At 37.3% G+C, this 18930-nt stretch overlaps 1 protein-coding gene across 4 annotated transcripts in view; it reads left to right on the top strand.

Moving 5' to 3' along the window:
* Nucleotides 1–18930, top strand: part of YWHAZ (tyrosine 3-monooxygenase/tryptophan 5-monooxygenase activation protein zeta) — a 29539-nt gene extending 10609 nt beyond the window's left edge. For 3 of the 4 annotated variants that reach the window (XM_075549431.1, XM_075549430.1, XM_075549432.1), the window contains 3 exons: nucleotides 13295–13418; nucleotides 13920–14083; nucleotides 14158–18930. In XM_075549431.1, coding sequence (XP_075405546.1) covers nucleotides 13295–13418; nucleotides 13920–14083; nucleotides 14158–14304 — 435 coding nt within the window. In that variant the 3' untranslated portion in view covers nucleotides 14305–18930. The remainder of the gene's footprint in view (nucleotides 1–13294; nucleotides 13419–13919; nucleotides 14084–14157) is intronic. The other variant, XM_075549433.1, reaches the window with a different exon arrangement.

An 18930-nucleotide genomic window follows, 5' to 3' on the forward strand; every position in this document is an offset into this window, starting at 1 on the left:
ATAGATGCTGGCCTCACTGAGATCGCCGTCATCACCATCACTGCTGTCATTTTCATACAAAGCACAGTCTTCACTGCCATCCAAAGCATTACTAATACTACATTTCTGGAAGGCACGTCACACCATGTCTTCTGGAATGCCTTCCCATGCATCTGGAACCCACTTTGCTATTAACTCTATATCAGGCTTCATGAGATTTCCTCCTTTTGTTAGTTGGGCTTGACCAGATGACATCCATTCATGCCACTGACCCATGTATAAGCTGAACCCCAGTTTTTCAGCTGAAAAACTTGGCTTATACACGAGTATATACGGTATTTTTAATACCTTTGGGAATAAAAATTTTACATAGGTTTTTTTTTTTGCTATGGGTTCTAAATTATGTAACCACCACAACCTAGTTGGAGAACATTTGAGACAAATTTTAAAGAATTTTAGAAAATGTCCCTCATTTATCCTTAACTTCCCTCCCCTTTTAGATGAAATTTACATAATAAGTTAAGTTCCCCTTTTACAATTAAGCATTGATCTAACTTCGTTCCTTCTTGCTATTTCACCTTTGTTTTGGGGTAAATGTTGACCACTTGGTTCATTTGTTTGAAGTGGTATCTTACTCAGGAGAGGTGCTGTTCATTTGGTATGCCAGACTATTTGGTTGAAAAGTGACCTGCATAGATAGCTTTAATTCCATGTTCAAAGGTTATCTTAGGACAGTAGTCTCAAGGATTCTAGTGTCTACCTATGTACCCAGAATCATTTGGAAAGGGATTTGAGATTCTTTCTGCATTTTTCTTCCCTCATATATGGGACCTTCCATTGTAACCCCATGGGTCAGAAGTTGCTATTGGTAGTTGGGCACCAGGAAGAGGTACTCGTTCTTTTGGACTGTTTGTCCCATGAATTGGGTTCATTTTTGATCCTTTAGTTTCCATCATTCTCTTTTAAATGAGTGGAGACTAATCTAATGCTACTTTAAAGACCCTTAGATTTGTAAACTATTTTCTTTGTGAACTGTATTCTGCCAGTTGACTTTAAATTGACCTCTGAGACTATAGTCTTAAGGCCTTGGAGCCAGTAAACCACTCCCTTGAGTGACTTAAATATGTCCAGGAAGTCTTCATAGTTAGGTGGCTTATTATATATGTGGATATCTATTCAATTACACAAATGTATATATTCATATGGCTGTCTTAAGCCTTCGTGTGTACTTGTGTATGGCTTCCTGTGTACATCCTTGTCTACTCAGAATTTTTTCCTTGCATTTACTATGACTGTGTGTTTATCATATTTTCCCCCTTTTCTCATGTTCTTGGGGGTCTTGATTTCCATGATTGTTGTATTTCAACTATGTGAGATTAAAAAAAATTGACTACATTATCAAATAACCTAGTAGTGAGATGATTGTGACTTAAATAATTAATTATAAATACATCTTTGAGAGAGACTTTCTCTTGTTTAACTCAAGACTGCCTGATTATGGCCTGTAAATGCATTTGTTCTGGGCTTCTGGAAACATGACAAATATAATTCCTAATCAGCAACTACCATCTTAAAGCCTTTTAAATACCACTGTCCAGAGTTTAGAGTGACACAGAATTTATTTAGAGCCCATTCAATTAAGAATTGCTTGATGAATATCATAACCAGATCATCATTTGGAATGCAATTCATTGGAATGACTGTTGAAGAGAATGTTGTAACAATTTCTTAAGATGTTTAGAAGCATGCCATCCCAAAATGATCAGACCTGTTGAGTAATGATTTCCCTTCCTCCCCTTGGATTGCTCCTGTTTGAAAAATGGGATTGTGCTCATCTGTTTTGGCTGCTTTTGTGGGTATTCTCACACCACATCCTTAAGGGGGAAAAAAGAAGTTAACATACGTCTATCCACTGCCACAAGTCAATTTTGACTCAGCTGCACTACAGAACAGAGTATAACTGCCCCCGTGGGTTTTCGAGACTTAACAAGAGCAGATAGCCTCATATTTTCCAGTTAGCAACTGGTGCTTTTTTTGAACCACTCATCTTTCGGTTAGCATAACTACAATTGAGAGGCAAAGTACTCCATGTTCCTTGAGTATGGAAGAGCTTGGTGCGAGTTTTAAAAAATAAATATGTAAGAAATGAGGTGTCTTAAAGAGCTCTATGAGGTTCTAGGAAATGAGGCCTTGTTTGGTGAGAAACTTCAGTCCAGACTAGGGCCCATGCAAACTATAAAAGGAGTTTGGGGGGAGGGGAGAAAGGAACAACTCCTAAGTCTATTAGGGTGATAACCTACTACTCAGGAAGAGCGATACTATTCTGCTTTTATTAGCTAGGAACAACATTTGAATTTGAGGTGTGAAACATGAATTTCTCTCTGGGATTATTTGCCGACATTGATCCAGTGCCAGAATCCCTGAACCTGATTTATCTTAACCATCCTTATCCCTTTTTCCCCAACCTGATTTTTCAGAAATAAGTTTACCAACATTCAATTTTGCACACATGCCTTTTGTTTCATTTTTGGCAAAAATCAAGGAGCAGCTTCTCTTACAACAGATATAAAATCTTAGGTCAACTCTAAAAATTCTTAATTTAGGATTTATCTTTTTTTTTTTTTTACTTTAAATTGGTATTTAGCTGAGTGGCCTAGATAAAATTCTCCTATTTGTCTTACATTTTCTTTGATTATCATTAGGTGAGCTCTATTCCTTTAACAGGAGGCCTGTTGGCATAGTGGACCAAGAAAGAGGAGGCTGTCTGTTTCCATAAAGATTCACAGCCTTGGAAACTCAAAAGAGCAGTTCTACTCTGTCCTATGGGGTCGTATGAGTAAGAATCAACTGCACGGCAGCGAGTTTGGTTTAAAATCCTTTTTTTAATTTATTGACTATACAATTTATGGGGCAATTTTCCTCAGCTTATTTTATTCTGTTAGGCCAGTATGGCCTAGAATGGTAAACCTTAAGGTCAAAATTACTGACAAAACTCAACTACCATCAAGTCGATGCCAACTCTTGGAGACCCTATAGGATTGGGTACCAACTGCTGCTGTGTTTCTGAGGCTGGAACTGTTAACAAGAGCAAACCCACCCCACCTCTCCACCCCCAATTCCCCATCTGCCTCTCAAGGAGCAGCTGGTGATTTTGCACTGCTACTGGATCACAGCCCAACTCGAAACCACTATACCTCCTGACATCAAGCTTCTTGATTGGAGAACGTTTGACTGGTTGACTGGAAACAACTGAGGACAGATCTGTGAATTTTAAGATAAGAGGATACAGTGTTTCTCACAGTCAAGTGATAATTGGTGCTGGGAGGACCCTGAGGGAGCTGGGCTACAAAAGCAGCTATCTACATTTTATCCTGGATTATGGGTGATAGCTAAGTCTTTGATTACCAAGGAGGTCCTGAGGTTTTTATGTTTTCTGGAAAGAGGTAAGTTTGGGAGCCTGTGATTCTGTGGAAGAAAGGAAAACACTCCAGCCACAAGAGGGAGTACTAGGCTAATGTCCGAATTGATGGACCCCTATTAAACAAATTGGGTGGCTGCTTTGCCTGTTGCTGTTTAGAATTTAAGAGATCTAGGAAGTGATTGTAAATTCTGAGTTTATGAAATAAAGTAAAAGTACTAAGAAATTTAAGCACCTCTTAGGATCATATAAAACTAGAAATTTGAATTCATACATTCTTAGGCTAGAGAATTGGTAATTTCCTGTTAGTATGCTAATAAAAAAGATTGCAGTATTTTGTGCTTTTTGAATTGAATAACAAAATTGGGAATTAAATTTGATAGTTCCCTCATTAAGAGTTGTGCAATCATCACCACGATCAATTTCAAAACATTTTCTTATACTCTTTGTTAGCACCCCACTTCCCCCCAACCTTCCTTTCCATGCTCCTAGATAATTATTCCAGTTGTACTCTGTAGATTTGCCTATCATGGATTTCATATACAGAACATTAAAACAAACTGGAAGTAAACAAAACCAACAACAATGACTAGAGAAAAACCTCAATCAAAAAGCAGAAAACATGAAAGCTGAACCAACTTTAAATGGGTCAAAAGGGAGATCAAATGATAAGGTATTAATATTAAAGCCTAACTACATCTTCCATAATGCACTTTACAATGACTATCCTAGCAAGGCTGTTCACATTCCTGCCCGGTCAGAGGCTTAATCTCTGTGGGGACCCTGCAAATGGATTTGGGCTCCATGCTCATCCAGTCTTCTCCAAATGGTGTTCATAATTTAAGCTCTGGTACCATTCCCTCATTTGGATTTGGATTTGCTTATTTACAATTGTTTAGATTACACAGGCAGGTGTGCCTCTTTCATGTTGACTGAATTGCTACCTCACTTAGATGACCTTGTTCTGAGCCACTGTTCTTTTGGATAGCCAGGTACCCTCTGGTTTTGTCACCTCACTTGACTATAGCACTCATTTCTTATGTGATCTCTTCATAAGGGCAATTACTGAGTGAGGGCCATGTCGTAAGAACTCATTGTTCTTAGATTGGGGCTAGAATTAAGTGTGAGACCAAATTCACGCATAAATCTATGGTTTATGCCTCTGGTCCACTTTAGAAACCTCATTTTATGATACACAGCACTATAATATCGTCACCACCCACCTACCCACTCCCATCCATAAGCTAGTACTATTGGAAGTGTCATTAATTTAACCAATGCTATAGAATTTAAAACTGCTGAGTAAAGGAAATTACACTATCGGCTAGTTTAGCCTTCCATTTTTTATAATCAAGAAATTGATGCTCAGTTCAGAGACGTAAAACTATTACCATTTTCTGGCCCTTACATTGTATCACCTTATTTGTAGATTAAAACAATGATTATTCCTCCTATGAAATGTTTGGGTTTTAGAGGAGGGGTTGAGATTGTACTAGAAAGTGGGGTGGGGGTTGACGACTTGTGCCTCAGTGTTTTGCCACTGACTCAAGTTTAATATCCTCCAATTTGGCTGAGGGGGCAGGGATTTGTGTGAAGTAAAGCCTCTCCATTTGTGAATAGGTTTTTCACCCCAAACTTTTTGAAGCCCCCCTCCCCATAATTTAAAATTGGAATCATTAAGTTCTTCGTCAGGAGTGATTACTTTGATATTCTGGGCTACTGAATATTTAACATTTTAAGAAGCTTTGGTGGCTCAGTGGCAAAAGCATCCAGCTGTTAACCAAAAGGTGCAGCCCCTCAAAAGAAAGATGCTTAGAAACTAGACAATTTTACTCTGCCTTAATAGGATTGCTATGAGTCAGAATTGCCTAAATCATTAAAAATATTTTTTCTATGATTATCCTTGTGTAAATTAAATTTCACAAGCTGACCAGTTGGTAGGGTGTTCGTTCAGAAGATGTTTGGATATTGCTCAACATGGTTAACAAATACATTGTTTCTCTGATGCCATTTCTCTCCTAAATACAAAAATAATACAAGCCTGGTAGGGAAATTATGAAAAGAAACAAACAGGTGTACATAAAAAAGGTGCAAGGGGACAGAGCAAACCTCACTGGTGATAATCCTGTTAAATTTTGAAATGATTTTGGTTTAGAAAGAGAAAAATAGTTGAAGAATTGTATATCCTTCACCTAGATACGTAAATGTTAACATGTTACATAACCACCACTGTATAGTTCTCAAACTATAATTGAGTTGAATTACAAATTATACTTGCCCTGGATATAATTTAGATGCTAGAGAATATAGGATATAAAATGAAAAAACTCTTGACCTTCACTCTTCAGAGGTAATCTCTTGGTCTTTTTATGTATCCTTTGTCCTCTGGGAATTTGCCCGTGCAAATATCTATTTTTTTAAATCATTTTTGGGGGGCTCATACAACTTTTATTACAGTCCATACATAACATCCATTGTGTCGAGTATATTTGTACATTTGTTGCCATCATCATCCTTAAAACATTTGCTTTCCCTTATGAGCCCCAATAAAAAGATTAAAAAAAAAAAACATTTGCTTTCTACTTAGGCCCTTGGTATCAGCTCCTCATTTTCCCCTCCCTCATGAACCCTTGATAATTTATAAATTATTATTTTGTAACATCTTTATTAAAGGAGGATATACATTACTGGACTATATACATACTATTCTGTGTGTGTGTGTGTGTGTGTGTGTGTGTGTGTAAAACTTCATTCTATATCATCATACATTCTTTTTATGTCTATAGCAGTGGTTCTCAACCTGTGGGTCGCAACCCCTTTGAGGGTCGAACAACCCTTTCAGGGTCACCTAAGACCATCAGAAAACATACTTCTGATGGTCTCAGGAATCGAGACACCACTCCTCTAACCATCTCCAGGCGGGTCTGCCCACATACGAGTACCCAGCATGAAGACTGTTAGCCATGCTATACCATGCTTTAAGACAAAATTTCATTTATTTGCAATTAAATATTTCACAGTATATAATTACATAATTGGTTTTGTGATCTATCACTATGTTTTATGCTCAATTTGTAACAATGAAAATAAATCCTGCATATCAGATGTTTATATAAATTCATAGCAGTAGGAAAATTATAGTAATGAAATTAATTTTATGGTTGGGGGTCACCACAACATGAGGAAATACGTTAAAGGTTTGCCGCATTAGGAAGGTTGAGAAGCACTGGTCTATAGTATTACTGTATATACTTGAGTATGAGCCGACCCGTATCAGCTGAGGCACTTAATTTTACCACAAAAACTACATTAAAAATGTGCTGACAAACTCAGCTTGTACTCGAGTATATATAGTATATAACATTTAGGAAGCTATTAGCAGAAAGTAGAATATGTAAATATCGCCTCCCCTTTTATTTTAATCACTGCCTATTGGTTATTTTAGTAGCTCTGGTATAGTAGTTGCAGGTTGTGCTGCAATGCTCAAGATATGAAGTTCGAAACCACCAGTCACTCCTCGGGAGAAAGACTGGTTTTTTTGTTATTTTTAACTCCTGTTACAGTCTCACAAACTTAACAGGGACAGTTTTAACCCTGTCCTGTGGAGTTGCTATGAGTTGGCGTCTACTCGGTGGCAGTGAATTTGGTTTATGAGATGCTTTTTTTTTTAATTAATCAGTGGGTTTTTTTAATTAAAAAACCATTTTGGGGAGTCTTAAAACTCTTGTCATAATCCATACATTGCTTGCATCAGGCGAATTTATATTTATGTTGCCTTCATTCTTTGCTAGACAATACTTTCTGTTGAGCCCTTGGTATCAGCTCCACCCACCCGCCCTCAGAACCCCTTGATAGATTGTACATTATTGTTTTCATATATGAGATGCTTTAAAACAAAACACAAAGATTCATAGGAATCCATGTGTGTCAGAGTAAAACTGCCTGAAAAGTGTGGTTGAGGCGGAATTGGAGACAGCTGCGGAGAGAACGTAGGATTAGAGGTAGATACAGAAATATGATACGACAGCACAAGTTATAGTTTAAAAAGTGTATTTCATTGACCCACGAGTCTAGGGCATCCATGAGGTCGAAATGTTTTTGCATGTACTAAGTTACTGCTTGGGTAGCACTGCCTGTGCAAAGCACACCGGTCACTCCTTATCACTAAGATCAAGGGGTGGGGGGCCCCTAAGTAGGCAATTGGTTATTCTCTGTGGCAAAATGGGAAGTAACGGTGGTTTTCACCCAGAAAGGGGCTGGATTCCGGACTGAACCAGCCAGGTTTTTTAATATTTTAATTTTAATATTTGTGTTTTGGGGTATATGGTTTTTAAAAATTAAGTGCCTTTTTTACTGGAGACCTGCAATGTTTATTCGGACTTGCTCTTTGGCAGACATTTTCTTGAGAATGAATGAAACAAACCTGTTTTAGAGAAAACAAATAAATGATAGCTATTTGGCTAAAGATAAAAGTCATAATGAGAGTTTGGGACAGCTTGTTTTCAGTGTCCTAATCTGGATAACTACATAACTTTATAAGACTTTAATTTTTTCCTATATTTCAACTGGAACACCACCACGTATAATGTAGGCAGAAGCAAGTTGAAACTAGTTGTCTTCTGTTAAGCATTTAACATTTGAAATATGACATTTTGAAACATTTAAACAAGCCCACTTTTTCTCACCAGCTGTTTTTTAAACAAAACTCTCCTATAAGGTAGGTTTGGTAATAATGCAGTAGACTTTCTTTTTAAGAAGTTAATGACATTTTTGTTTTGATGTTTTATTTCCAATGAAGTTATATTAACTGTTATAATTCACATCAACAAAATCCCTTTGGGTCTACAGTAATTTTTAAGGTCTTAAAAGGGGTCTTTTTAATAAAGTTAACTCAAAGTAAAGAAGCCTTTGTTGCTACTAACCTTTAGGTTTTTTCTAGACAGCATACCTGTTTTAGAATACATACCACATATGGGAGAATAAGGTGATGTTTTCAAATAAGAGGAAATGAGCTGAGAGGAAGATTTCTGGACAGATTTGATTGGTTGGTGAGCTGAGGTCATTTTAAAGTTGCTATGCTGCAAACATTTTTGGTTTTTTTAATCATTTTATTAGGAGCTCTTAAAGTTCTTTTAACATTCCATACTTCAATTGTATCAAGCATATTTGTAAGTATGTTGCCATTGCAAATATTTTCTTAATGATAATTTGCTTTGATTGGCTTAAGCGGTACTTAAGAAAATGGTTATTAATGTGTGGTTCAGATTCAAGTTTACTTTGAATACCTCCATTGTAAATTAAATCAGGTGAGGAAGGTGGTTTGAGTGAGGAATTTACAGATGAGACTTTCTACTCCTATAGTTACAGCCTTGGAAACACAAGGGGCAGTTCTCACCCTCTTCCAAAGGATCAGCAAGAGTTGAAAACAACTAGATGATTGTGAGTTTGGTTTTTGGCTAAGGAATATCGACCAGTAGTCAACCTCCCTCTCCTTTTATTGTTGAAGTTATTGCTCCTGGCCTGCTTTATTTACTTAGCTTATTAAATAATTCTTTGGTCTCACCCTTTTAAATTCAGATTCCTGCAATGGCCCAGAGTTGCTCTCCTTGTTCTGCTGCAGTAGTTGAGTAGGCTGTGTTAATAATCTAACCTGGAATGTTTGCTAAATTTTTTGTGTGTTATAAAAAAGTTGCTTACAGTTCTTTGCTCCTATTTTCTGCTCAGTTTGCTTTTATGGTCTCTATTGCCTTCTGATTGGTGCTGCTTCCTTTTCCTTTTAACTTGACAAATTAACATTTAATTGCTTTTTTATTATAATTAATTCAAAGGATGTTCCTCTATCTACTCTTAAAGTGGAAAGAGACCACATTCAAGTTTCTGAGTCCCATTTACAAAACAACCCAAGTGATCTTAAGTTTTTAAAAGTCTTGATGAAAAGTGGAGCTCACTGTGTAAATGCCCTGGTCCAGTTTTGGACCACGCCGATAGTGTTTTCCCGTCTTGACTGGAAACTTTCTCTGGCACCTGTGGTTTTGTCCTCTGGAGGCTCTACCGTCTTACCATAATGCCCGTCTTTCTTTCTGACCTCATGACACTTGATATTCCTTACCATTTCTCCTTGGTCTCTTGCATACTGTACAATTTGTTAGTGTCTGTCAGGATACATTAAAAAAAATCCATGTATTGTTTCATCAGCACAATATGGAACTAAATCTTTTTCTTGGCATTTTGATTCCTAAGCATTATATCACCAAGTCTTCACATCTCTTTTAGTGTATACTTAACAGAAAGTACTTAATCTAAGTGTTCAAAAATGCTGTGTGTGGACCACTATAATTATTGTTATGATTACTAAAATAAGAGATAGCCTAATGCCTTCCTGTCTGTTACTTATTTCTTTATAGCGAGCCATCCAAAATTTAGCGACTTCAGACAATGCTTTATAAGTTTCCCCCTTTATTCAAAGATGGATGGGTTCCTAAGCTGAAATGGTGCATAAGAAATTATCATTAATTTACATACAAGTGTAAACCTATTACTCTCAGGCCTCCCAAATATGCTGCCGGATCATGCTCGTAGAACCCAGTACAAGTCTGTGGCGGCTTGCTGCTGAGTTGCAGTCCTTTCCCTAGGAAGCAACACTCCGAGCTGCAAAATAAAGATTGGATGCTAGTTTAGCTTTTAAAATAAAAGTGAAAATCCTCTTCAGGTTTCTGCCATTTCCTTAAAACCAATGCTAATGTGGGTCTTCTGAAAAAGCATAGTGACACATAAAATGGAGCTTTGAGAAAGCAAGGCTCCAGCATTCTTTGCGTGGTTTTGTGGTTTGGCTGGCTTGTGTTTGGTGAGTTCTTCCTCTGGTGTTAGCAAGGGTCTTTGCTATGTTTGAATCCTTTCGTAAGCTGAAATGGTGTATAAGCAATTTATATGGGGGAGTAATCTACCCCTCTGGTTACTTGTGGATTCTGGTTAATAGTTAGCTTGAATCTGAATGCCTGGCTTGTTCAGCTGAGAGTAGAACTGAGGGTGACCTATCCCGGCTGGCTGTACTTACAAGTGCAAACCACCTGTGGCTTGCATGGTCCTCTCTCTAGCTGGGTAGTTTGCCTTTGGGCTCCAGTGTAGCAAAGTGGGAAGCTGCCAGACCTTTAAGGGGTGGGTCCATAATTGGAACAGTGGTTAAAGAAGTCTACCACAGTTTTGTTCTTAATATAATTCATATTTGGAACAAACTGTTAGACCTATTAAATTTAACTTCTAATTCAGTTCTTTATCAGTTTTTAAAACTCTTCATGGTTTTTTAGCTCTATGACATCTAAAGATATGATAGATAAATGTAGGCCACTTTATTCCTTTTTTGACTTGAGGTGGCATCTCACTAGCGGTATTTGTCACTGTTGATATCGCACGAGACCAATTCAGGGAGTCACAGCTAGTTTTCAGTCTCCCTGGAGTCTGGAGACAAGCTCCAGAGAGCCAGCGTGCTAGCTGCGGTCGGGTGGATTCTCTCTGTGGGAGACTCCTATTAAGTTCTCTACGCAAGAAAAAACAAGGTTGCTTTAAGCCAGATGCAGGGCTAATCCAGGCTTCACTTTGAGGGATCTAATTCTGTTTCTTAGTTAAATATAAATTGAGTGCAATGGTTTAAAAATATATATATATATATATATATATAATAGACACAAGTTACTACTTATAGATTGCTAAGTTGGGTAGTATTCATTGACATCTTGCCATGGTAACATAAACCAAGTTTTCTCCTGGTTTATGTACTTTTTCTATCTTGAGTAATTCGCCCTTCACTAACTGCATGTGATTGTGATTTTAATCTTCTCCATTCTTGAGTGGGTTCAATAAAATCATTTGAAAGTGAAGGGCACAATTAAGATGTTCTTCATTTTCACTTTCTTCCCTGTAAAGCAAGCCCTCATCCATGCATTCAGAGAGTGTTTGGCTGCCCCATTCGTAATACCTAGCAAAATGGCACTTAAGTATCTGCAGACTAGAAGAATATATAAATTGTGTTGAGGTAGTAAAGTATGAAACAGGGATGCCTAGGTGGACATTTTATTTTCATGTATGTTTTCAGCAGTCTTTTTTTTTTCATTATTTCTAGTGATTCATAGAATATGAATCCATATATGTAAAGTGAACTAGAGAGCTATTCACAGTGTATGGAGCCTTCTCTAATATATTTTCTCCTATTTAATATGAAATTATATATGAATTCTGAATAGTTACATTAATCCTTTACTCAGGTAGATTTTATAGCCAATTCGGTATTAACTTTTTGCCCATGTAATCAAAAACACAACCTATCCCTCCCAAATTAAAGTTACTCCACAGGTGTCTTAAGTTCATTTTCAGTATCTTGCTTTGTATTAGATATCTTGTAAAGTATCAGTTTATAAATTAGCTTCTGTGAAGTGGTGTAGAAGATTGCAACAGTTGGCATTTTGCACTTTATTTTTCTCAACATCTTTTTGTAGAAGTTTTTGTAATCCCAATTTACAGATGAAAATACAACTGAGATCTAAGATTAAGTAGGTTATGCAGTTTGGAGTGCCAAATTTAACTCCAGACTATCTCCAAGGTTACAGTGCTTAGTTACTATTACTTGGATGTTTGAGGCACCCATAAGTAAGTGTGTTGTAAAAGAATATGTTTGGGGGTGGGGGAGAGGGGAAAATGAGCTGATACCAAGGGCTCAAGCAGAAAGCAAATGTTTTGGGAATGATGAGGGCAACAAATGTATAAATGTGCTTGACACAATGGATGGATGTATGGATTGTGATAAGAGTCGTACAAGCCCCCAATAAAATGATTTTTAATACATTTAAACACTTTTTTAATTAGAGAAGTCTTTGAATCTGAAGGTATGGAACAGACTAATAAAAATTTGCTGTTCCTTCCCAAAGTGTACTGGTTTCAGGGTAATTGCAAAACTCACTTCAGACTAAGCACACAAAGCTAACATTGAAAAGGCGTTCTCGAAACTATTCCTGCATGCAGGTAGCTCATATGTACAGCAGCACACCAAGGGACGGCTGCCGCCCAGAAAAGAAACCAAGAAATGGGTTTTTTTTTCCCTTGAAATTATTTCAACTCAGTACAAAATCCACTTTATTTCCAGAGTATACTTGTTCTTGGTAGGAAAGAGGGTTGTTTTTGTTTTGTATTTACCTTTACCTAATTCTTTTTACCTTTTTTTTCTGAACCCTTAAATCTTCATTATGTTTCTCCCCTGTCCCCCGTACAAGGTGATAATGGACAGTGCTATCATTTTGTGCTTTAAATCAGCTATTTAATAATTAGCATGTTAGCATTTAAGCTATTGTTAGTGATCTTGAATAACATTATACTATTAAAGTTTTAATATCTTTTACTTCAGGTAATCGGTAAATCTTAACTAGTGAAAATCTAGATAAAACATTTCCAAAGCTTTTCCTCTTGTAAGTTTAACTTGAATTGTGTTCTTATATAAATTTAATTTTATTTTCACAATTTGTTTTGCATTGTCCATTGCTGTATTGATTTCTACTAAAGTAGTCCTCCAGAGCAGCTAGTTGAGAGGTTGAGCTCTTAGGTTCTATTGTCATGACTACATTTAAATGGACAGTTTTCCAGCTTGTTAAAGTCTTCCTAAACAAAAGAGTGCTTTTCACATTCATGAAGCATGAAGGTTTTATCAGCATGTAAATAAAAGCCAGGGGAATCAATATTCAAATGCTTAATATATTGAACTCTGCCGAAACTTGGCTTGGGGTAACCCTGTTGGTATTCAGAAATCATGGCATAGGTGTTTTCAATATTGAGCTTGACTATATTGTGATCTTAAGAAATGTAAATTGTTTGTTTTACAAATGCTTCATTACTACCGTGTCTTTTCTTCCTTAGTCTCTTTTGGAAAAGTTCTTGATCCCCAATGCTTCACAAGCAGAGAGCAAAGTTTTCTACTTGAAAATGAAAGGAGATTACTACCGTTACTTGGCTGAGGTTGCTGCTGGTGATGACAAGAAAGGTAAGCTGTTTTTTAGGTCTTGTGTTGCTGAATTAGTATTAACTAACATGGTAGGTTCTGAAGCAAAAACTTTTGTTTTGAAAATGTTTATAACACTTAAAAAGGCTCTGTAAAAAAAAGCAGTCAGCTCTTTTTTTAGTCCTGAGAGTATATATCCACAGCCCAGTAAGGTGTTAGGAAATATGCTTTTTGGAAAGCCAGTTTTGAGCAGAGGGATATTTCTATACCATTATAAGAAAAAGCCATCACAGAAAAACCATTGAGTGGGGCATACTTTTAAATATGCTACAGTATTGTAGCGTGATTACAGTCCATTATAGTTTCTGACCTGATGTTTGCCCGTGCCTATTGTGATCTATCCTGTGGGGGGCACCTGTTGATGTGATTTATTTTATTATTAAAGGGTGCTGTTCCGTCAAGAGTGTTACCAACTTAGTGTTTCAGAACATGTTAGCTAAAGTACTAGTCTTCATCAGTACATTTTGGTTCTTTAATATGCAGGGATTGTGGATCAGTCACAACAAGCATACCAAGAAGCTTTTGAAATCAGCAAAAAGGAAATGCAACCAACGCATCCTATCAGATTGGGGCTGGCCCTTAACTTCTCTGTGTTCTACTATGAGATTCTGAACTCCCCAGAGAAAGCCTGCTCTCTTGCAAAGACCGTATGTATTTAACTTATTTTATGAAAAATTCATAATCCTTATTATCTGAATACTAAAAGTTTTTTTTCTCATAGGCTTTTGATGAAGCCATTGCTGAGCTTGATACATTAAGTGAAGAGTCATACAAAGACAGCACACTAATAATGCAATTACTGAGAGACAACTTGACAGTAAGTACATTACAGCACCATTATATGGTTTTTGTTCATCAAAGTGAATGAAAAAAACTCGGGATATTTACAAAGCAACGAGAGTTAATTTACTGACTGTAATATTATCAAGTGGGACCAGACCCTAGAGGGAGGGGAGGACATTGTGCCTGGTGTAAACAGTCAACGGGGAAAAAACAACAAGAGGAAGACTCATGTGTGAGGTTCCAACAGTGCACTCACACAGCAACAGTTGTGAGGATTCAACATAGCAACAACTGGGGGTGGCATGGGACCAAGCAGTGTTTTGCTCTGTTGTACATAAGGTTGCTATGAGCCAGAACCAACTCGACAGCGCCTAGCAACAACATTGTTTTCTTTTATAACTAGTATGTCTCATATGACTCATCTATATTAGCAGCTATCTTGAATCTACAGCAGAACAATTCCAAATTTTAAGTTTCTTCTAAATGTTTTGTGAATTAACTGGAGTATTTTAAACTCTTAGGCCATTATTTAAATGGGTCTCTAAACTGAATTTCATGATCATATATGACTGTAGAATATCAGTTATTACAGTTTAAGAAACTTATTTAACAGATTACTAAAAGGATTATTTTCTCTTATTTATCTTACTATTAAACCTATATGAATAAAAGTACCTTATAGAAACTGATATCAAGGACACTTCACATGTCTAATGTGAAAGCTTTAAATAATTTTATAATCTGTGCTTAGAATCCATGCCTTATTGTTTTCTCCCATAGACCAATTCTTTCCATTTTTAATCATGTTTTTACCGTTTTGTTTTTTGAGGGAGATCAAAAAGTATACCTGAGGCTCTGTGTTTAAATCCCATTTTTTAAAAGTACATGAAGGCTTTTTTTTTTTTCTCGTCTGAAATGCTGCCTTCTTACGTAGTCCGCTGCTGTTGAGTCAGTGTGACTCATGGCAATTGTCCTCAGTGTTGTTCATCCTCACATTTGCCAGCATGTCCAAGTCCATAGTTGCAGCTACTGTCAGCCCTCCTCACCTAAGGGCTGCCCTCTACTTCCCCAAACTCCACATGCTCCTCCTGTAGCAGGTGATCTTTCCTAAGGACATGTCCAAAGTACGTATGCTGGCCACTGTTGTGTTGTGATTTCTGCATTTTCATGGGCTACTTTCACGAAGTAGATAACCAAGTCACTGGTCTGCCAGGACATAAGTGAATTATCTTTCTAAAAGTTAGAACTTGGACCTAGTTATAATGTTTTGACAGCACTTTCCAAGGAGCCTGATTTAGCTACTGGTTGACTTTTAGTTTGAGTATAGCATCATCTTAGTGAATATACTGTATCCCATGAGTCTGAGAAAGAAAAATGTGCACTTCACTTGTCACTACGTATGCCGCGTGTTTTTGAGCCCCGGTCGTAGGAGCTGCCAACATTGGTTGGATCATTTAAATAGGAAAAAGGTTCAACCTGTCACCCGAAAGCTGATTCTTAGTCTGATTGAGCAATACGGTATTGTCAACCATTGACCTGAAAAGGGAGCATATATGTTTCTGTAGGACATTTAGAGTCTGTGGATTGGAACTGAAAAAGAACTAGAGCAATTTGATCTTGTCTTAACTCTGTTGAACAGCACACAGACTCTCCTTGGGTCACTTGGTTAGCACTGTGACCTTGGGAGGTGTCTTCTTTCCCCACGCAAAAGGGGGAAATGGGTGGATGTATATTTAGAAAAAATTTTTTGAAAATTTTTTTGCTTTGCTATTTGTTTGGTCATTTTTGCTGTGCATAAACCACATGCAATTTAAGGTCATTGAACCAATCTTTCTAGCTATCAGTCCTTTTTAAAAGTCATCGTATGAAGAGTTTCCAAAAGCAATGCACAAATTGCAATCTCTTCATTCCATTTCCCACAAGCGTGCTTAAGCCTAAGCTGTGCACAGTAGTAAGACTCTTTTAAAGTTTATATGGAAATCTGTTGAAACAACAAGGTTGAAGTTTCGAATGCTGCTAAAAAAGAATAGTGGAAAAGTGTAATAGAATTATCACCCTAATGCTATGAAACATGTCCCTTCCGTGAAGAACTCATTCTCACCTCTGTTTCTTGTATCTTGTGTTGTCTTTAATTTTGAGTTATGTACATTCATGAAAGTATGTTTTTCTAAACTAAACTGTCAGACAAACTGAAGTCAGTTTAATTCTGATGTGATGCTGACTTGGACTTCATAGTCTTTTCTGTCGGGATGAATCCTATCTCCTGGTATGGTTGCACTCGGGCAGCATATCAGAGCTCTTGTTGCTGTACCTTTTGTAATGGTTAGCTTCATGGTTTCTTGTATTCTTCACTTTCTCTGAATACAACTTCGTTTCTCTCTCATTTGAACACAACTCCTGTTAGACTTACTATGCTTACAAAATGGTGGGGGGAGGTAAATGCAGTGAAATGTATATGAAGGGAGTATCTTTAGTGCTGGTTACTTTTCAACAGAGCCTTCTATTAGTTTGACATATACAGGAGGAAAAGTTACCCTTTATTTCTCTTCAAAATGAAACTTCTCTCCTTCTTTTAACAGTTGTGGACATCGGATACCCAAGGAGATGAAGCCGAAGCAGGAGAAGGAGGGGAAAATTAACCAACCTTCCAACTTTTGTCTGCCTCATTCTAAAATTTACACAGTAGACCATTTGTCATCCATGCTGTCCCACAAATAGTTTTTTGTTTACGATTTATGACAGGTTTATGTTACTTCTATTTGAATTTCTATATTTCCCATGTGGTTTTTATGTTTAATATTAGGGGAGTAGAGCCAGTTAACATTTAGCAAGTTACCTGTTTTCATCTTGAGATGGCCAATATGGGGATGTGGAATTTTTATACAAGTTAAAAGTGTTTGGCAGAGTACTTTTGGTACATTGTGGCTTCACGAGGGCCAGTGTGAAAACGGCTTCCATTTCTCAGCACAGAAAGCTGCCTACATATTGGTTTGACCTGGGGGGGGGGAGGGGAAGGGGATAAAGGGAGAATGGGTTCCAGTCACAGGTGTAGTTATTGTGGGTACTTTAAAGATTGGAGCACGTAAACAAGGCTGTGGTTGAAATAGATAACCCACGGATAGTACATGTTGAGCCATGTGTATCTCTGGAATACACACATAATCTGCACACCTTCGCCTGCAGCTGCAGAAGTACTCCTTTACACAAAGTTGTGACCCAATTTACTCTGGAGAAGGGCAGAAACGGTTCACATTCCATTATTTGTAAAGTTACCTGCTGTTTGCTTTCATTATTTTTGCTACACTCATTTGTATTTAAATGTTTTAGGCAACCTAAGAACAAATGTACAAGTAAAGATGCAGTAAAAATGAATTGCTTGGTATCCATTACTCTGTATATCAAGCGCAGCAGTTAAAAAAACACATGTATTTAACTTTTTTTAGGTTTTTGCTTTTGTGATTTTTTTTTCCTTTTTTTTATACTTGCCTAACATGCATGTGCTGTAAAAATAGTTAACAGGGAAATAATTTGAGATGATGGCTAGCTTTGTTTAATGTCTTACGAAATTTTCATGAACAATCCAAGCATAATTGTTAAGAACATGTATTAAGTTGATGTAAGTGGAATAAAAGTTTTATGAATGGAATTTTCAACTACTTTCTCTACAGCTCTTCATGTAAATTAGTTTTTTGATTCTGAAACTTCTCTAAAGGAAATTGTACATTTTTGGAAATGTATTCCTTATTCCCTCTCGGCAGCTAGCTAATGGGCTTTTTACCAAGTTTAAATACAAAGTCTATCATAGTGGCAAAAATACTACTAATATAACTACTACTGTTCCAACCATGTCCGATCCTACCCTTTCTCCCCTCAATTAGCTTCTACTTTGGAAGGGAGATTGAACAGGAAAAAGTAATATGTTCCATTAAAATTTTGGGTATATGGCATTTTCTCACTTGGGAAGCCACAATGTTCTTGGCTTATTGTGATGTTGGGTAGCATTAACTGTTTTTGTGCTTCCAAATCACGTTGGCGTTTTTAAATATTCTTAATAATCTTATCGCCTGCCTTCAGTTCTGCTCCTTTCATTCTTTCCATTTGTCAGGTGCACAAGATCACCTTCCTTTTTCAGCCTTATTCTGTCTTGTCACCAACCATGTCTACGTGGTGGCCACGTACTTGGGAAAAGGCCGCATGATCTTTCTGGCTCCACTCAACGTCTAAGAAACCCTGCTTCCTTTGCTTGCATCCCACAAACGATTCCCTCATCCTATTTACTGCAGCACATCTCCTTAGTTGGTGAGATTGTGTTTATCTCCCTGTAAACCCTCCCTATCCTGAATGGTCTGTCATCGTCTGCCTTTAAATCCTTTCTCTTCCTCTCTTCTCTGCATAATGATGGGGCTAAGTTATATCCCAAGGCTCACCTCACAGACTCTCTCCTCGGTACCTTGCAGAAAACACCACACAAAAATACCATTTTAAAAGCTGTATTCTCTTCCCCACCCGGCCCCCCTTTAGAATGTAAGCTCCTCAAGAGCAGGGACAATGTTCTCTGTATGTTCTATTGTGCCTAGTACACTGTAAATGCTCAATAAATATTGATGATGGGAGGCAGTGAGTCTGGATGATAAGGGTGAGAAATTGAAACCCCAAATACTGTTTTATTTGCTTGTTCTATTGTGACCTCAGATTAAAATGGTAAATATCA

The sequence above is a fragment of the Tenrec ecaudatus genome, chromosome 5 (assembly GCF_050624435.1).
Source record: "Tenrec ecaudatus isolate mTenEca1 chromosome 5, mTenEca1.hap1, whole genome shotgun sequence".
NCBI lineage: Eukaryota > Metazoa > Chordata > Mammalia > Afrosoricida > Tenrecidae > Tenrec > Tenrec ecaudatus.